This window comes from Canis lupus, chromosome 15 (assembly GCF_003254725.2).
Source record: "Canis lupus dingo isolate Sandy chromosome 15, ASM325472v2, whole genome shotgun sequence".
NCBI lineage: Eukaryota > Metazoa > Chordata > Mammalia > Carnivora > Canidae > Canis > Canis lupus.
In genome coordinates, this window is record NC_064257.1 from 3,293,757 (window position 1) to 3,311,073 (window position 17,317).

Sequence of the window (17,317 nt, forward strand, 5' to 3'; positions counted from 1 at the left end):
CACGGCCACCCCCACCAACCTCACCAAACCCGATGTGTCTGCCTCCCCCAGAACCCCAGGAGGCAGGAGCTGGCCGCCTCGACCCTTGCAGAAATTGGGGCATCGCGGGGCCCGGGCGGCGCCCCCACAGACCCGGGCGAACCGGGGACAGACGGGGACCCCTGGCTTCCCCAGCGGTGGGGGGGGCATCCAAGGGCACCTGCCCAAGGCCACCCAGAGCGCGGCGGCCAGGGCGGCGGAGCGGAGCCGGACCTCCCAGCCGTCGGAGGGGGCGGTGACCGCCCGGGGCCTTCCCACGGCTCGGCCTGCGCGTCACCGCGGGGGCGAGGGGGCGCCGGGGCGCCGGGGGCTGCGGCGCAGGAGAGGGCCCTGGGAAAGGGCGGCGGGGCCGGGGCGGGGCCGGGGCGGGGCCGGGCCGGGCCGGGGCGGGGCCGGGGCGGGGCCGGGGCGGGGCCGGGGCGGGGCCGGGGCGGGGCCCAGCTTCCCGGCCGGGAGCCCGCACAGTCCCGCGGAGACCCAGAGCCTGCGCTCGCCATGAAGCGGCCCAGGGAGCCCAGCGGCTCTGACAGCGAGTCCGACGGACCCATCGACGTGGGCCGCGAGGGCGAGCTGAGGTGAGGGCGGGGACGGGGCACCGGGAGTGCCCGGACGGGTTCAGGGGGGCCGGGGACTAGTCCTCCCCAGGGCCTCAGGAGATGCAGGTGTGGGCGACGGCCCGCAGATGTGTGTGGGCGGGGGGGGGGGGAGTGGGGGGCGCGTGGGCAGCGTGGGCCACCACTCGCACGAGAGCCTGGATCCTCTGCGCCCTGGGCCACTTAGGCTCAGGGGCCCGGGATGGAAGTGGAGTTCAGCTCTGGGGTCTCACTCCCAGTTGGTGACCGTCTTTCTATAGATGAGCCAGGTGGAGGCTATTGGGGAGGAGTTTTCCCTGAAGATCTTAGGAAACCCCCTGTCCAGAATCCGCTGAGAAAGCGGAATAGCCATACTTTCTCTGTTCTACCCTGGCTTGGGTGCACTGTCCATGGAGTACACAAAAGGGGGAAGAAAAACCTCCCCTCCCTTGAGCCAACTGGACTTTGGAATTAAGGTTTTGGTACCAAAGAAAATAATAGCTGACTTGTCAGTGCAGGGGCCTAGACTCCAATTCCAACACTCTTTCTAACGCACACCCTGCTGCCAGCGTCTTTCAGCTCTTGGTAAATAATTCGACTTGCTTCAAGCCTGTACAACAAACTCTGCTGGTACAGTTCTGCTACTTCACCCAGTTCTGTGAGCAATCTAAGCGTCACTTTCCTCATCGGTGAAATGGGTATAAATAACAGAACTGATCTCATAGGTTTATTGGGAAAATCTAATAAGATGATGTATGTCACGGGGTTAGCACATAGCAAATGTTTAATTCATGTCAGGCACCCAACATGTGATACCCAGAGCCCTGAAAGAGCAGCAAGGACTGAGTGGGAGTCTGCAGGGCTGAGTCCCAGCCCCAAATCTGCCGGCAACTCACCATGTAAGCATTGGGACATTGCTTTCTCTTTCAGAGCCCGTTTCCTCACCAATAAAATAAAAGGAGGACATGGAGTGGGAAAGACAGGGGGCTATCTGATCTCCCTGGTTCATCCAAACCTGACTCTCCAGAACAGATTTGAAAGGGGGATTCGGCTCATTCTTAGGGATGTTTTTGAGGAGATTTCATAATTTCAATGACTCCAGTTTTCTGAGACCAGGAGGAGATCCTACCTCAATCACAAATCCTAGTAAAATGCCACCAGCTTCCAAGTATTTATAGCTTATAACAGGAGATGAGGCAATAGGTATCCCCCCTGCATCTTGTACATTAATTAGTTTTGGGGGTATATAATACAATTCCCCATGCAACTTATTAGCATTCTTAAATGGTTTAGCAGAAACTACTATTTAGAGAGGCAATTCTCTGAGTCTGAGCCTGCTAGGGAGAGCGCCTAGCACCACGTGCTGGTGGTGGAGAGGGGCTCTCAAATTCAATGTCATTGGGTCTTCATGAATCAGAGGCACAAAACTGATCCCAGAGAGCTGGCTCTGTCTTCCAAGAATTTGCAGTTCAGCCAGTGACCCGCCAGGTCAAAGACCATGGCAAAGGATGGAAGATGGAAGGGGAGACAGATCGTGGGCTGTGAGGGCACCAAAGCAGGGAGAGGTCACTTACAACCAAAGGCATCAGGGAGGGCTTCTTGAAGGTGGTGGCATTTGGGCAATGGCATAAAGGATCAGTGGGCAGATTTTTCCCATACGGCATTTTGTCCTTTTAGCCGAGCCCATTTTTAGAGACTGTCTAGATTCTTAGAGGAGCAGACCCTCTCAGAGCAGAGAAAGCCGTTGGACATCTGGCAGAAGCTGACTTATAGACCCCTCTTTGTAGCACTCACCAAAGGGCCCTCCCCCCCAGCAGACATCAATGCTTCAATTCAGGGCGTGCTGAACGATGCCTGCTGTGGCCCAGACCCTGGGCTGGGTGTGGGGGGCCCAGATGTATCCTGCTAAGCCTCTGCCCTCAGGGAACTCTCAGAGAAGAAGAGCTTCATGTACAAAGAAAGCCAGATAAACAGTGGCAAGGGCCACGGGACTGGGGCAGCCGGCCTCCCTGGGGTCAGAGGCAGGGCGCAAATCCCCCACACTCAGAGATGTGAGAATAAGGAGCAGGGCATGTTCCATTGTCACTGCGGGCATCTGCCCGATGGTGGCATCTTGGCCCATATGAGAAAATCACCCACAGATCTCCTATCTGAACCCAGCCCCCCTCTGACACATGCTGGGTCCCAACCGAGAGTACAGCCTCTCTCTCCCCTCCCCTTCTGTGAACATTCAGTGAACACCTGTCATGTGTCAGGCACTGGGTGGAGATCTGTGGGTCTTTCCTACAGGATTTAAGGCACATGGTGGCCTTTGAAGTCAGATAGACCTGAGTTTGAGTCTCACTACCATTAACTTGGGCATTTCTGAACTTGAATTTTCTCCCTTATAAAACAAGGATGCTAATACCTACCTCACAGAGTGAGCCTTCCATGAGGAAATAAATGTACCTAAAGTGCACAGCTCCCTGATGTAGCCCAAGGTAACTTCCAACAAGTGCTGCTCTTGAAGGGGTCACCATTCAGTGGGAGGGTGTCATGGTCACAAGGCAGCATGATCTAATGAAAAGACTAGAAGCCCAAAGACTTGACTTGCTGGGCACGATTCTTAACTCTTTGTGTCTCTGTCACTCCATCTATCACATGGTTATTTTTTTCCTAATGTGAAATAGCCTCAATAATACTTAATTCACAGGGCCGTTGTGCAATAAAGGAGACAAGTAAATGTGGAAGTACTGTCTAGAACAAGGAGTACTGGCTATGTGACGATTTGGGGTGCACTGGGAAGAGCACTGGATTAAAAGTCAGTAGACTTGGCTCCAGTTCTAGAATTTCCTCTAATTTGCTGTGTGGCCTGGAACAGACCCTTCCCCTCTCAGTTTCTTTATTTTACAAATGGGCTCAGCACTCCTGAAAACCCTTCATTGGGAATACCATGATTTTGTCTTCGGTTCATGCAAAATGAGAGGGGTCATCTGCAAGGGTTCCATGGGGGGAGTCCCTAAGGGGGACCCTGAGGATGAGTGCTGAGAGCAGTCAGGACTGGCAGCCAGACCACCTAGAAAGCTGCCTCCCCCCAAAGAGACCTCCCCAGAAATCTGGCTAGGGACCACTCGAAGCCCATGGGGCAGATCTTGGTGGTCGGCATATCTTCTCTGGGTCCGTGAAGATGTGCCTTATTTTCAGACTCTCAGACAAGAAGCTCTCACACCTCCCCCCAGTGTCAGGGCCAGATCACAGCCTGGAAGTGAGCTCTGGTTGAGCTCTTGGGAGCTTTAAGGATAAGGGGACTGGAGGGCTATTCAGACAGACAGGAAATAGGAATTAGGAGGGAAAACAATGCTGAATTTGGAGCCAGAAGACATGGATTCCCATGCCGGCTTTGCTCCTCAGCAGCTGCGTAGGCTGGGCAAGCTGCCTTGAGTCTCCAAGCCTCAGCATCCTCATCTGTAAAATGGGGTTTTTGTTAGGCTCCGAGGAAGGAAATATACGCAGCAATGCCAAGACAACTGTGGAATGAGGTTTGCCTGTGAGATATGGGAGTCAGAAAAGAGGGATAATAGTGCAGAAAACAAGTGACCAGAAGAATGGAAAAAGGGATAGCAAAGCCACCATGCCCTACAAGGGGTGCGTCAGCCTCCAACAGATAGTCCCCGAGGAGGGATCAGGCTGAGGGGCAGTGACGTGCGCAGTGCTAACCCAATACCCCTAGAGACTCCTTATCCAGCCCAGGGGGGACAAAGGCCATGTTTTAGTATCCCTTGGCTCTTGGGGCTTGTCCTGAGTGTAGCTTTGTAAACAAGCTGCCCTACAGATCTCAGGATCTGGCCATCTGAGCCCTGGGCCTAGCTCGCTGCACCATCCCTCTCAGGAGCTTCATAGGCCTCTTACCAGTCCTTCTCATCCAGATGTTTGGAAGGAGGCCCCCATTCCACAAAGGCCTAGGAGGTAGGAGGTAGCTTTTGTGGTGTCACTTCTCTGTTCCTCAGTGACGCCAAAGATGGGGCAGGAGGAGGGAGCTCAACATGGGCCCTGCTGTGCTCCAAGTACTTGCTGGGTGCTGGGGCTACAGTGGTAAATGAGACAGACATGGTTCGTGACCTCAGGGAACTTACACACTTGGTGGAGAGAGAGACATTAGTCAAATAATCATATAAATAAAAAACAAAAATATAAAGATAAAACAACAAACGGGTATACATGCTATGAACGCAGGATGCTAGGAGAGGGTAGAGCAGGGGCTATCTAGTGGGAGGGGGAATGTCAGAAAAGGCCCCCCTAGGAAGGTGACAGTTGAGTTGAGATCTATACGGTGGTAGAAAGTACTAGGCAAAGAGGCTGGGACTAGGTGGGTAGACAGGCTGCACCAGAGAATTCTAGGCGAGGGAAATAGTATGTGCAACCACACGAAGAACTTAGTGCATTCATAGGCTGGAGCACAAAGAGCAAAGGTGATTGGAGTCTAGGAGGTGACAGGAGCCAGCTGAAAGATGGCGGCCTTGATCCTTAAAGCATGGGGAAGGCCCTAGGGAGTTTTAAGAGATGGACAAAATCAGATGTGCGCGTTTAAATGATCACTGCCTGTTTGTAGGGGTTTGGGAAAGGGGTGCAAAGGGACCCATCAATAGACTCTTGCTGCTGTCCAGGTGAGAGATGATAGAGGTTTAGTCCTCTGGGCAGCAGTGGAAATAAGCAGGACAGAGGTGAGATGTATCTTAGACATGGAATGGGCGCGTCTGGATGAGGTGGGTGAGGACAGAAGAGGACCCAAAAGTAGTGGTAGCCAGGTGGCCCCGCAGAACTGAGAGAAGGAATGCTTTGGCTGAGATGGGGGCCCAGGGGAGAGACCAGGGGTGGCAGTGGAGGCGGAGGCAAGCTCAGGTCCCTGTTCAGATGTGTGGCATCTTGCATTCTGAAGCAGCAGGGGAGTCTTGTCTAAAGTTATTTGTTGGTAGGGCATGGCCCCCTGGGAGCTGTGTGGACGGCTGGGGCCTGGCTGCCGCCTGCAGTCCAGCCCTGGAGCGGGGTGGGGGCCTCCGGGGTGCTGGCCGGGTGAATGGCCCTCAGTGCCACCCCGCGAATCCCCTCCACTCCGGGAGAACCTCTGAAGCAGGAACCGTTAGCGGGGCGAGGGCTGGGCTGGAGCACCCCCCCCCCCGCCCCCGCCCCGGGGCTGCGCCTGGGTGATGGGGACTCGGGGTGCGAGCAAACCCGGGCCAGGCCTGCGGGGGGGGGGGGGGAGGGGGGGAGGGCGCGGTGCGGGGCTGGGGCCTGGGGGGCCGGGGCGGCGGCCCGAGGGTCCGAGGGGGCCTGTGACCCAGATGCGCCCCCCCCCGCCGGGCCGCGCTGCGTGGGAGGAGGCGGCAGCTGCCGGCGGGGCGGAGGGCGGCGGCGGGCGCGCCCGGCCCGTGGGAAGCGGCGGCATCTGCTCTTTCCACGCTCTTCCCAGCGGCTCCCTCTGAAACCCAACCCGCCGGCCCGGCCCCGCCGCCGCCGCCCGTGCCCTCGCCCGCCCCGCCCGGGATCGGGTTGCAGGAGCGCGGCGGCCGGCTGCGGTTCCCCGACGCCCGCGGCGAGGGACGGGGCGGGGTGGGGGGGCGAGGGGCAAGGGGCAGGGGTGAGGGCCGGCAGGCCAAGAGCCCAGCCCACCCCACCCTGCTGCCCCAGCCGCTGCACGATCCTGGGGTGGGACACTGAGTGCAGGGGAGACTTAGAGGGGGGAGCGATGGGCCCCCACCCACGCCTGCCCTGCGCTGCTTCCCTGCCTGGGAGCCTGGGAGTCCTCTGCAGCCCCATGGCCCTGGGCGTGGTGGGGGGGAGAGCACGGCCTGCCCAAGAGGGGACTGTGCCCGCCCACATCCCAGTGTCCTCCAAGGTCAGCCCAGGCCAAGGAGATGGTCCCTGAGCTCTGAAAAATCAGCCTTTCTCTTCTTCTGCAGCCAGATGGCCAGGCCGCTATCCACCCCCAGCCCTTCACAGATGCAAGCCAGGAAGAAACGCAGAGGGGTGAGTGATTGTTCCAGCAGAGCTGCCCAACGGATCTTTGCCCTGAGTCCCCAGAGGCCTGGCCCGGAGAACCCTGGTCAGAAACATCACCCCCATCTAGACTGCCCGAGTGCAAATCCTGACTTCGCCAGTGGCCAGCAGAGAGACTTTGCACAAGTCCCTTAACCTTTCTGTGCCTCATTTCTTCAACTGTATACCTGAACCAATGAACATGCCTACCTTACAGGGCTGTTTTGAAGATTAAATGAATTAATGTAATACACTCAGGACAACACCTGACACACAGCCCTTTCCCTTCATCTCTCCCAGTGAGCCCAGAACTTACATTTCCTCTGGGGTGTGCTGCGGGATAGAGGAAGGGGTCAGAAGAAAGTGGTTTCCCAGCTGGGTCTTGGCCACCTCATCCCAGTACCACCTCTTCCCCCAGGATGCCGCTGTGCTTCTGCCCTGGGCGTCCAAAGACCTGGAATGTGGCAGACACCAGCCCTGCCCCTCACTTAGACAAACCACTTCCTTCCAGCTCCCGTCTTTATCTGTAAAAATGGAGGGGGAGGGGGTCATAACGTCTGCCCTGCTATCAGCATTCTGCTCCTAGTAGGTGAGGTGAGAATGAGGTCGTGTGAATGAGACGCCTTCCCAGCTGGAAGCAATGCCTCTTCCCGACCCAGCCACTGAAGGGGTCATCTTGGCCTGCAGGCGTCTCCAGGGCCTGCTGCAGGGCTGTGGCCAGTGTCCCTGTTCTTTTTTTTTTTTTTTAATAATTTTTTAAAAGATTTTATTTATTTATTCATGAGAGACACACACACAGAGAAAGAGGCAGAGACACAGGCAGAGGGAGAAGCGGGCTCCATGCAGGGAGCCTGACATGGGACTCGATCCCGGGTCTCCAGGGTCACACCCTGGGCTGAAGGCTGCGCTAAACCGCTGAGCCACCCGGGCTGCCCCAGTGTCCCTATTCTCATTGCTCAGTCCCCTGCTTGTACCTGTGGCTAATCATTTGGAATGTCACTCCTACAGACCAAGACAAGAGATCCGAATTCCACCCCCAGCTTTGTGCCTCCCTGCTGTGTGTGACCCTAATTGAGCAAGTCACCACCCCTCTCTGAACCTCGGTGTCCTCCTCCATAAAGTCAGAACAGATTTCTCTCCCTCACAAAAATATGATGAGGGAAGGTATGAGTCAGTGTCCATCAAAGCCCATTGGAAGCTGGCGAAGAGCCCGTGAGTAAATTCCTGTCGTTGTGTTGCAGATCATAGAGAAGCGGCGCCGAGACCGCATCAACAGCAGCCTTTCTGAGTTGCGGCGCTTGGTCCCCACCGCCTTTGAGAAACAGGTATGTGACATTCCTGACTGCGCTGGAGGAAACTCCGTGCAGGTGGCAGATAAGGTCCATTCTGCGTGGCGGGGCGTATTAATTGGGAGCAGCTGCCTGAAGTGCTGGTGCCCCGTTTGCTAATACCGGTCACTGGCTAGGGAGAAAGGGAATGGAAAGTGGTGTTTACCCTGGTGTCTCACATGTGGTGGCTTTAGGTCCATCATCCCACGGAAGGGAACTCTCAAAATGATCCCAAAGGTAGGGATGATCATGCCCGTTGCCCAAGTAAGGAAACTGAGCATGGCCCAGCCATGGCCTAGGCCTGGTACCTGCCCTCAGGAGCTCGTGTGGAGAGTCTGACTCTCAGGTTTCACCTGCAAGACCAGGGTACTAGAGGCATAGCAGACATTGCTTGAGAGAGAGAACAGAGGAAGAGCAAGTGCTTTGGGGCTAAGACGATGAGCTAGATCTTGGGTGTGGTGAGTGTGAGGTCGGATTCCCAGGAAAGCTGGTCTAGGAGGCGGTGGGTACGCAGAGCGGCATTCTGGTGATGGTGCACGGAAGCCACGGAGGTAGCTGAGACCTCCCGGGGAGAATGTGCCGAGCGAGGAAAGGGAGCCAGCACCCACTGGGGAGCAGCCCCATTTTAAGGGACAGGCAAAGCAAGGTGAATGAAGAAGCCAGAAAAAGCGCTGTCGTGGAAGTCCAGGGAAGGAGGGGTTTCGGGGAAGGATGCTCAGCAGTGCGGTGGGCATGCAGACTAAAATGGGAGCGAAGAGAATCTGTTCGTTTGGGAGATGTTGGCCGAAGCAGAAGCCCAACTGCAGGCAGTGGTGGGGTGGGAGGAAGACAGGGACATTGAGGCGATAAGGGCTGATGACACCACAGGGAGGTGAGTGAGAGGCCCGCTGGAGGCCTTCACTCTCTGTCTTCTATACACACAGGGCTCCTCCAAGCTGGAGAAGGCCGAGGTCCTGCAGATGACAGTGGATCACTTGAAAATGCTCCACGCCACCGGTGGGACAGGTACCAATGCTCTTCTCTCCCGGGAGTCATTCATGAAACAAATATTTGGGGGCGAGGCCCTGCGGGGCCACTAGTGAGCAAAGTAGCCGTGGTCCCTGCTCTCCCGGAGCCCATGGTCTGTGGTGGGGCTGGAGCAGGGCCCAGGTGCAGCAGTCACATAGCTTGTCTCCTCTCTCAGCATCGCCCTCTCCACTGGCAGTGTCCCCATTGGTCCCAACCGTGTCCTCAACTCCGCTCCTTCTAGCTTTAGCCCTTGGAGGAGCTCTGCCCCTGTGTGGGGTCCCCCACCTTAGTCCCCACCCTCCTCAAGCATTGGCCTGAATGAACTCATTCTCACTGGGATCCCCGTTGAAACCCTGGGAGGGGCCTGCCTGAGTTGTTTAGCCACAGCTGTCCAGTGGTGTGCCTTCTGAGCTGGTGCTGGGGTCATACTGTGTCCTGAGCAGCGCTGGGATCACGTGTCATGCTCACGGTTGAAGATCTGTGGTGGGATCGTAGTAGAACACAAATGTTAACTCGTGCCGTTATTTTGAGCTGGTCTGTTATAACGAAGTCATGAAACTATGGCTTTAAAAAGACTTCGGGACAGATGGAAATTCTGTGTACGTGGAGCCTCTCTGTATATTTTGGTGATTTCACAATTGAGAAATCTTGAAAGCGCCACAGACCTAGGCCACAAAGACCAAAGTCCTGAAACCTTAACTTGGCCACCTTTGGAGGGGACAGGTGCATTTCAAGTGACCCAGCCTGGTGCCTCTCAGGCTTCAGTGAGCCGCAGTATCTTCCGGGGACAGACAGCCCTGGGGCACACCCCAGAGATTCTGAGCCAGGAGGCCTGGCCTGGAGGTTAGGAATTTGCAAGTTTAGCAAGCACGCCTGATGACCCTGATGCAGGTGGTCACTTTGAGAACTTCTGCCAAAGGAATGCATGGCCAACAGTGAAAACTTCTGATTCTAATCAACCAGCGGGAGAGATCTTTCCAACTACATATACGGTTATCCGGTTCAAAGAAAAATAGTGACTAATGTTTTGGCCAGCATTTTATAGTTTCAAAGTGCTTCCACCAATGTTATCTCATCTGATTCTGACAAGAATCTCGAGGCTGGGGGTTGTTGGCATCACCCTTCTCTTGCCAAGAGCTAACGGGAGGACAGGCCTGTGGCTTAGAGCACCGGCTTTGGGTTAGAATCCTGAATTGAATTGATTCGAATCCCATGAGTTGTGGATTTGGTTCTATTACTTGCTAGCTTTGTGGCCTTTGACAAATGATTTAACTTCTCTATGCCTCAGGGTTCTCATCTCTGAAATGGGAATAATGATAGGATTATTTTCCTGAGAATTATCAGATCATGCAAATTGAGTACTTCCTAGGAACTCAGAAAACGTTTATTGGAAAAGAATAGCAAACGCAAAAACTGAAGGGATTTATTCCAAGTCGCATAGCTAAGTATTCAGCAGAGTGAGGCCTTGCCTGTCCCTCTGTGGGAGCTTCAGCCATGAACCAGGGACCAGATATTTGCTGCCAGAGTCATGAGGCCAGTGCTCATGGAGGCTGTTCTGTCTTTTTTATTTTTTTAAGATTTTATTTATTTATTCATGCGAGACACACAGAGAGAGGCAGAGACACCGGCAGAGGGAGAAGTGGGCTCCCTGTGGGGAGCCCAATTTGGGACTCAATCCCAGGACCCCAGGATCAGGACCTGAGCCAAAGGCAGACACTCAACCACTGAGCCACCCAGGTGCCCCCTATTCTGTCTTTGCACAAAAGGTGGTTTTGGAGAGGGGCAGGTGGAAAGGCAGCAAGAACGAAATACCTCGGTGGACAATCCATCAGGTCAGACCTCACTGACACCAAACTGAGGAGCCCAGCCTGATGGCGGCAGCTGGGGACCAAAGTGGGGTCCTGCTTTCCTGACTGCCCTCAGGCTAACAGACAAACTCAGATGCCAACAGGAGCCACACCAGTGGTATGCGGTTGACCCTTGAACAACACATATTTGAATAGTGCCAGTCTGCTTACATGCAGTTTTTGACCTAAGTGGAAACATTTTTGGAGATTTGCAACTGTTTGAAAAAAAAATTGCTGGGATGCCTGGGTGGCTCAGCAGTTGGGTATCTGCCTTCGGCTCAGGGTGTGATCCCAGGATCCGGGATCAAGTCCCACATCGATATCACTGTATCAAAACTTCCTCACACAAACACTTACAGAACACACGTGGTGCCATTTGCAGTGGAGAGAAGTGTAAATGGAGAGATGCAGTCTAATCCTAACGGCCTAAAGTTAACCATAGTCTATACCTACTGTACTACAGTGATAATTTCCTAGCCCCCTCCTGATGCTATTGGGGTGAGCTCGGGTGCTGCGAGTATCTGCTTAAGACGCCGTGTGGCCCTCCTCGTCTCCCCCTGAGCCCTTTGTCTCCCCAGTAAATTGCTATCACAGTAAAAAGTGATCTCTGGTGGTTCTAACTACTAGTTTTTTGGGGAGGAGTCAAAAATTTCCTCGGTTTTCAATTGCGCTGGGGGAGGATCGGTGCCCCCAGCCCCCATGTTGTTCAAGGGTCAGGTGTAAATGATGGCTAACCTTGAGTTCATGGACTATTTCTGGGCACCGTTGCCTTCAATCTCACTCTCACCGCCCTGGTGCAACCATCATTACCATATGCCCATCTGACAGTCAAGGAAATTGAGGCTTCGAGATGTGTCCACGGTTGGGCAGCTGGTTAGGTGGCAGGGCTGGGATTTGAACTCAGCTCTCCTGGCCTCCAGAGACCTCAGGCTTCAATGTGACACTGTGTCACCTTCTCTGAGGAGAGCCCCGGCTCTGATGATTCTGATGGCTGAAGCCGCCACCTCCCAGCATCCACCCCCGCCAGCAGGCAGGGTTGCTCTACACTTCCGCAGGCACAGGCCTTTCACACCTGGCAAGCGTCCGCTTAAATGACATCTTGGTCGCCAAGTTTTTCTCTGCGTTGATCTTGAATTTCGATGAAAACGGTACTCTAGATTTGATCATGCCTCGGAGTTCAGGGAATTCATTTGATCCTCACTACACACCCCCTCTAGCCCAGGTAGGGGTCACTATTCCCAGTTTACAGATGTGGAGACTGGGGCTCAGAAAGGTGAGGTGGGTGGCATGCCCAAGGCCACATGGGTGTGACCCCAGGATCAGCACTTGCCCCCCACCTGGCAGGCCCTCATCACGCCTCGCTTTGCAGGATTCTTTGATGCCCGGGCCCTGGCGGTGGACTTCCGGAGCATCGGTTTTCGGGAGTGCCTCACCGAGGTCATCAGGTACCTGGGGGTCCTGGAAGGGCCGAGCAGCCGTGCAGACCCCGTCCGGATTCGTCTTCTCTCACACCTCAACAGCTACGCAGCCGAGATGGAGCCTGCTCCCACACCCACTGGCCCCCTGGCCTTCCCTGCCTGGCCCTGGTCCTTCTTCCATAGCTGTCCTGGGCTGTCAGCCCCAAGCAACCAGCTCACCATCCTGGGAAGAGTGCCCGGTCCCATCCTCCCCAGCGCCTCCTCTCTGGCTTACCCCATCCCAGCGCTCCGAACCCCTCCTGTGCGCAGAGCCGCGGGCGCTGTCCTGCCAGCCCGGAGGAATTTGCTGCCCAGTCGAGGGGCATCTTCCACGCGGAGGGCCCGCCCCCTGGAGAGGCCAGCTGCCCCCCTGCCCGTGGCACCCAGCATCAGGGCTGCCAGGAGCAGCCACGTGGCACCCCTCCTACGATCTTCTTCCCCCGTGCCCCCTGGCATCGTGGGGTCCCCCACTTATGTGGCCGTTCCTGCCGCCAGGCCCTCTTCCCCAGGGGCAGCTGGGAGGCCAGGAGTGCTCTGCCCCTCCTGGGTCTCCGAAATCACTGAAATCGGGGCTTTCTGAGCTGGTTTCTCCCCAGGCGTGAGGAGGGTTCTTCATCCAGGAGCTCTAAAAACAAGTGCTGTCTCCTGCCCTGCTCCCTGGCCTGGCTCACCTATCTGTGAAGGCATCTTCCTCACCCATCAGAGGCCCCTTCCGCCTCGGCCCATCTCCCCTCCTGGTTGCCCGGCCCGGCTTGTCGACCCAGCTCTCCTGGAGCTCTTCCGATCTCTGAGGCCTGGTCTCATTCCTTACCTGGGACAAACAAGTCCTAGGAGAGCCCCCACAAGCTTTGCCCAGACTCTCTCCTGCCCCTGCACATGGGGGGCAGCAGGCATGAACCTAAGGTCTGGGAACAGGGCTTCAGGCAGGCTGCTTGCCTCGAGAGCTCAGAACCCAGCCTGGGCAGTGATTGACTGGTGCAGCCTTCCCAGGCCCCCAGGGCCTGAACCTAGTGTCTGCCTCACTTCCGGAGACAGCAACCGAGCAGGGGCCTCAGAGCAGTCTCTGGGGAACCCCGTCTGCCCCTGCCCACCCCATGGCAGTGAACCACAGGACAGGCCCCCGCTGTGCACCACACCCAAGGCCCGGGGTTAGGGGCCCAGGAGGGCCTGCTCGGGCCATCTTCCTCACTGCAGACACCTACCCTCCAGCTGACCCACAGTTCCCTGCATAGAGACGGGAGGTTTCCGGGCAGCAATTAGGCTCTAACACAGGGCGTCCTTAACCACTGGGCCTGGGACGGTGCTCCCAGACAAGAGCCAGGATTGAGCAGAGAACCCAGCTCCCTGCCTCTCGCACCATCACCATCCTCCAGATGCACGGTCCCTGTTTGGGTGCACGGCGCGGAGGGTCAGGTTCCCATGTGATGGCGCCCCGAGAGGAGCCCCCTTGGGACTCAGCCCCAGACGTCTGTGCTGCCTGGTTTCCATCCGGCTTACAGAGCCTAGACTGTGGGACAGCCAAGGGCTGTCCGGCTGGACAAAAATAACCACGAGGAGGGGCGAGAGGAAGGACAGTCAGAGGCGGCTCTCGGCCCTTCAAGGTCACATGGTGGGTCAAGGGCCTGAGATCCTGTTCCCCCAGGATGCCACGCAGCCGGCTCCACTCGGAGGCCGTTTCGTGACCCGGGCCCTGGCCGCTTCTCCTCTAGCGGAGGGAACAAATGGTGGCCTGGCAACCATTCCCAGTGGGACAGAGGAGACTGGACGAGATTGGGGCAGACCCGGGACTGACGTTCAGCTGGGCCAGTGTTGCCAGACCAGTTGTTAAAATGTAGAACCACTTTTGTGCTTGTTGGCAAATATCTGCTTCCCTTGAGCACCTCTAAGGGCCCCCCCACCCTGTGTGGCTTCCCCCGGGACCCCGTGCTGATTGATGACCACCGGGCCCACCCGAGGCCGTGGCATCCTCCAGCTGGCAATTCCTTGGTGCTTATTCGCGCTGGTTATTAAATACTTCTTTCGAATGTCACCCCTGGGAAGGTGCTTTCAGCCCCGCCCTTTGATGAAACTATGCTCCCCGGAGACTAAATTGAGGAGGAGGTCCTTGGGCTCAGAAATAGAGTTTGTGAAAACCCTAGGGGGAAAGGGCCCTTTTTGGAGAAATGGGGCAGAAGGCAGAGATCACTTAAATGACCCAGAAATCTCTTTTGAAAAGGCAAATTCCTCCAGGAGGCATGAAGAGCTAGCGTATCCTTTGCACAGTGTTTGTTCGATCAGATTTCTGTCCTCCCGGAGGCATCTGAGATGTGCAGCAGGGGGGAGAGAGGGCATCATTTCAGGGAGTGGGTCCCCGGCCACGAGTGCTCCTGGGGGAGGCGGACAGGGAGGGCAGGGCAAGTCAGCAGGCTCCCAGGGGTTGGCAGAGGAGGTGGCACGAAGCAGAGCCTGACCAGTTTGGCAACTTCACAGGCTGAGAATATGGGAAACCCATATCCATGTTTCTAGGACCCAATTCCAGAAGAATCTGTTGACCCCCACTGAACGAGGTGGAAATGGACCAGCATCTGAGTTGATCTTGGGTTCACTCTCCCCAAGAGATGGTGGTGGGGGTTGGGGGTGGGGGGTGATGATGTATTTGTTTTCGTGGTTGAGGACTTATGTATCCTTTGTTTCTATTCCCAAGCCTTTCTGGTGTCCCTGACTCCTACCCCCTTTCTGGGGCTGTAGCAGGCATCCAATAAAATTGTTTTAGTTCTTCTAAAAACCTCTGGAAGATTCTACTTCTTAATATCTCTGGAGTCCATCCACTTCTCTCTGAACCCACGCCTATCACCGTGGTCTGGCCACTGCCCCTGCCCCCAGATCACTGCCCTCCACAAAGTCACCTTGCTTCCCTCTTGCTTCGTCACTCAGTTCTCAAGACAACCAGGGAGCACTTTAGACAGACCCATCATATCACATCAACTCTGTTATGAGAACCCTTTTTCATTACCCTTCCTCTGCATTACCCTATTATTCCAAATAAACCCTTCCTCTATTACCCTATTATGCCAAGATTTAAAAAATCCAAGCTCTTCCTCTTCTGGTCCCAACCTGACTTCCAGCCAATTCCAATCTTGTCCTCTGTGCTTCTGCCACCCTGGCTTTCCTTCACTTCCTCAACATTCCAACCTGTTCCCACCCCCAGGACTTGGCATACACTGTTCCCTTGCCCAGATGCCCTTCTTCTACCTTTTGCATGGTTGAGCTCTTTACCCTCAAGTCTCGGCTTAAACTCGCCTCCTCAGAGAAGGCTTCCTTGACTACTGTGCTTGAATAGTTAGTTCATCTGTTCCCAAAGTCCCTTATTCTTTCCCCCCATAAGGCACTTGCCATTGCACATCCCGTTTGTTTACTTCTTGGCCAACTGTCTCCCACACCAGCATATAAGCCCTGTGAGGCCAGAGACCATGTGTGGTTTACTTTCCACCTGTGCCCGGTGCCAAGCACAGTACCTGGCTCTAAGTCGGTGTTCAATAAATATTTGTTGAATAAATGAACTGGGGAGGTGAGGAATCTTCCAGACTCAAGCTGCTGGGTGGTGCAGGCCTTCTAGAGGTGAACCCCCCCACTGGCTGACTTTGGGGGCGAGGCTGGAGAGCAAAGTGTGAGACAGGGCCAAGGGACTGGAAGTTCTGGCAAATGGTGAGGAGTTCTGGCCAAAGCATACACTGGCAGCTGAGAGCAAGCAGGCGTCCCTGCCAGCAGGTATTGTTCACTCTTGCCCTGATGGATTTGGCTTGCAGTAAATCTAACAAACATTTGCAGAGGTCTGCTCTGTGCCACGCATGGTGGGGCAGAGGTGATGAGGACACTGGCGCCCTGAGGCCCTGTGCCCTTTGTCTAGTGACAGTTTGGTGAGGTGAGAATGGAGTGGGGCCTGTTGAGGAGGCTGAGGGGACACAGAGGGGATGTCTGCTTCTGCCCAGCGTGGCCACAGGGGTAGGGACAGCTGGGAGGAAGTCTTCCTGAAGGAAGACCAGAGGAGGCAATCTACCGGCACAGGGAACATCTGTGCAAAGGCCTGGAGATGTCACAGGGCATGAGTTGGTTCTGGGTTGAGCAGAGGCCTCCAGCGACAAAGGGGAGGTGGGCTAGCCTGAGCACTGAAGCCAGACTTCCTGGGTTCAGCCTGCACCTCTGTCACTTATCAGGGTTGTGGTCTGGGGCAAGTTATCTAACACCCCTAAACCTAAACTTCTTCATCCACAACCTAGGGATGGCACAGTAATGCTATTAACTGAGGGGTAACTATGTATCAGGCACAGTGGTAATGCTTTTCCTGGAATGTTATCATTTTACAGATGAGACAACTAAGCTAAGACCCTGTACCCTAAAGAACTCAAATGGGACAGCCCACGTAAAGCCCTCACTCAGCCCAGGGCTTGGGTCATGTGAAACACTCGGTCAATGATAGCCATTAGCGTTGTTAATGGAAAGAGACCAGATCCCAAATGGGGAAAACCTGTGGGTGCCATGCGGAGATTGGGCTTTATTGAGCTTACAGGCAATGGAAGCCATGGAAGGTTTTGCCAGGTGAATGCCAAGGTAAATACCAAGGTCAGACCCATTTAAGAAAGTCAAGTCTTGCTTGGGGTAGTGACTAGGAAAAGGAGTTTCCAGACTCAAGTCTACCTATTCATTGGAAACACTTAGATGCTTTTTACAAACATCAGCACCCAGGTCCCAGAGATGATGATCCAACCTGTGTGCACCAGGGCCCAGACATCCCATAAGGAGGTGTGAAGAAGACTTGGGATTTCTTTCCTAGTCGACATAAATTTCCATTCAGTAGGTGAATTGGACTCCAGTTTGTGAGCCTGAAAAGGACTTCTACTTTCTGAGAAGCAAAGCAAAAATTAATTTCCACAAGGGTGTCTCTGTCCTCCAGCCCCCTCCTAGTCTCTGGCCCATGGTAGATGCATAAGAAACATTTGTGCAGAAAGCTTTAGGTTTTGCAATGCATTCAAGAGCCATTGAGTATTTTTTAACTTTGTGGAAAGTTATTAGTTGTT

The 17,317-nt window shown here is 55.2% G+C and overlaps 1 protein-coding gene across 1 annotated transcript; it reads left to right on the forward strand.

Annotated features, from left to right (window-relative positions):
* The first annotated feature begins 464 nt into the window (after window positions 1-464).
* HEYL (hes related family bHLH transcription factor with YRPW motif like) lies at window positions 465-15,027 on the forward strand. Its single transcript, XM_025419827.3, has 5 exons — window positions 465-614; window positions 6,548-6,614; window positions 7,865-7,948; window positions 8,875-8,956; window positions 12,176-15,027. Exons 1-5 carry the CDS (start codon window positions 535-537, stop codon window positions 12,841-12,843), a joined length of 981 nt encoding a protein of 326 aa, XP_025275612.1. The 5' UTR covers window positions 465-534; the 3' UTR covers window positions 12,844-15,027.
* Window positions 15,028-17,317: the final 2,290 nt, after the last annotated feature.

What these genes read in the sequence shown, in the direction of transcription:
- HEYL (XM_025419827.3), top strand. Translation starts at nt 535, where the DNA reads ATGAAGCGGCCCAGGGAGCCCAGCGGCTCTGACAGCGAGTCCGACGGA. An exon ending in GGCCGCGAGGGCGAGCTGAG is followed by an intron (nt 615 to 6,547) that starts GTGAGGGCGGGG and finishes CTTCTTCTGCAG; the next exon opens with CCAGATGGCCAGGCCGCTAT. An exon ending in CCACGCCACCGGTGGGACAG is followed by an intron (nt 8,957 to 12,175) that starts GTACCAATGCTC and finishes CTCGCTTTGCAG; the next exon opens with GATTCTTTGATGCCCGGGCC.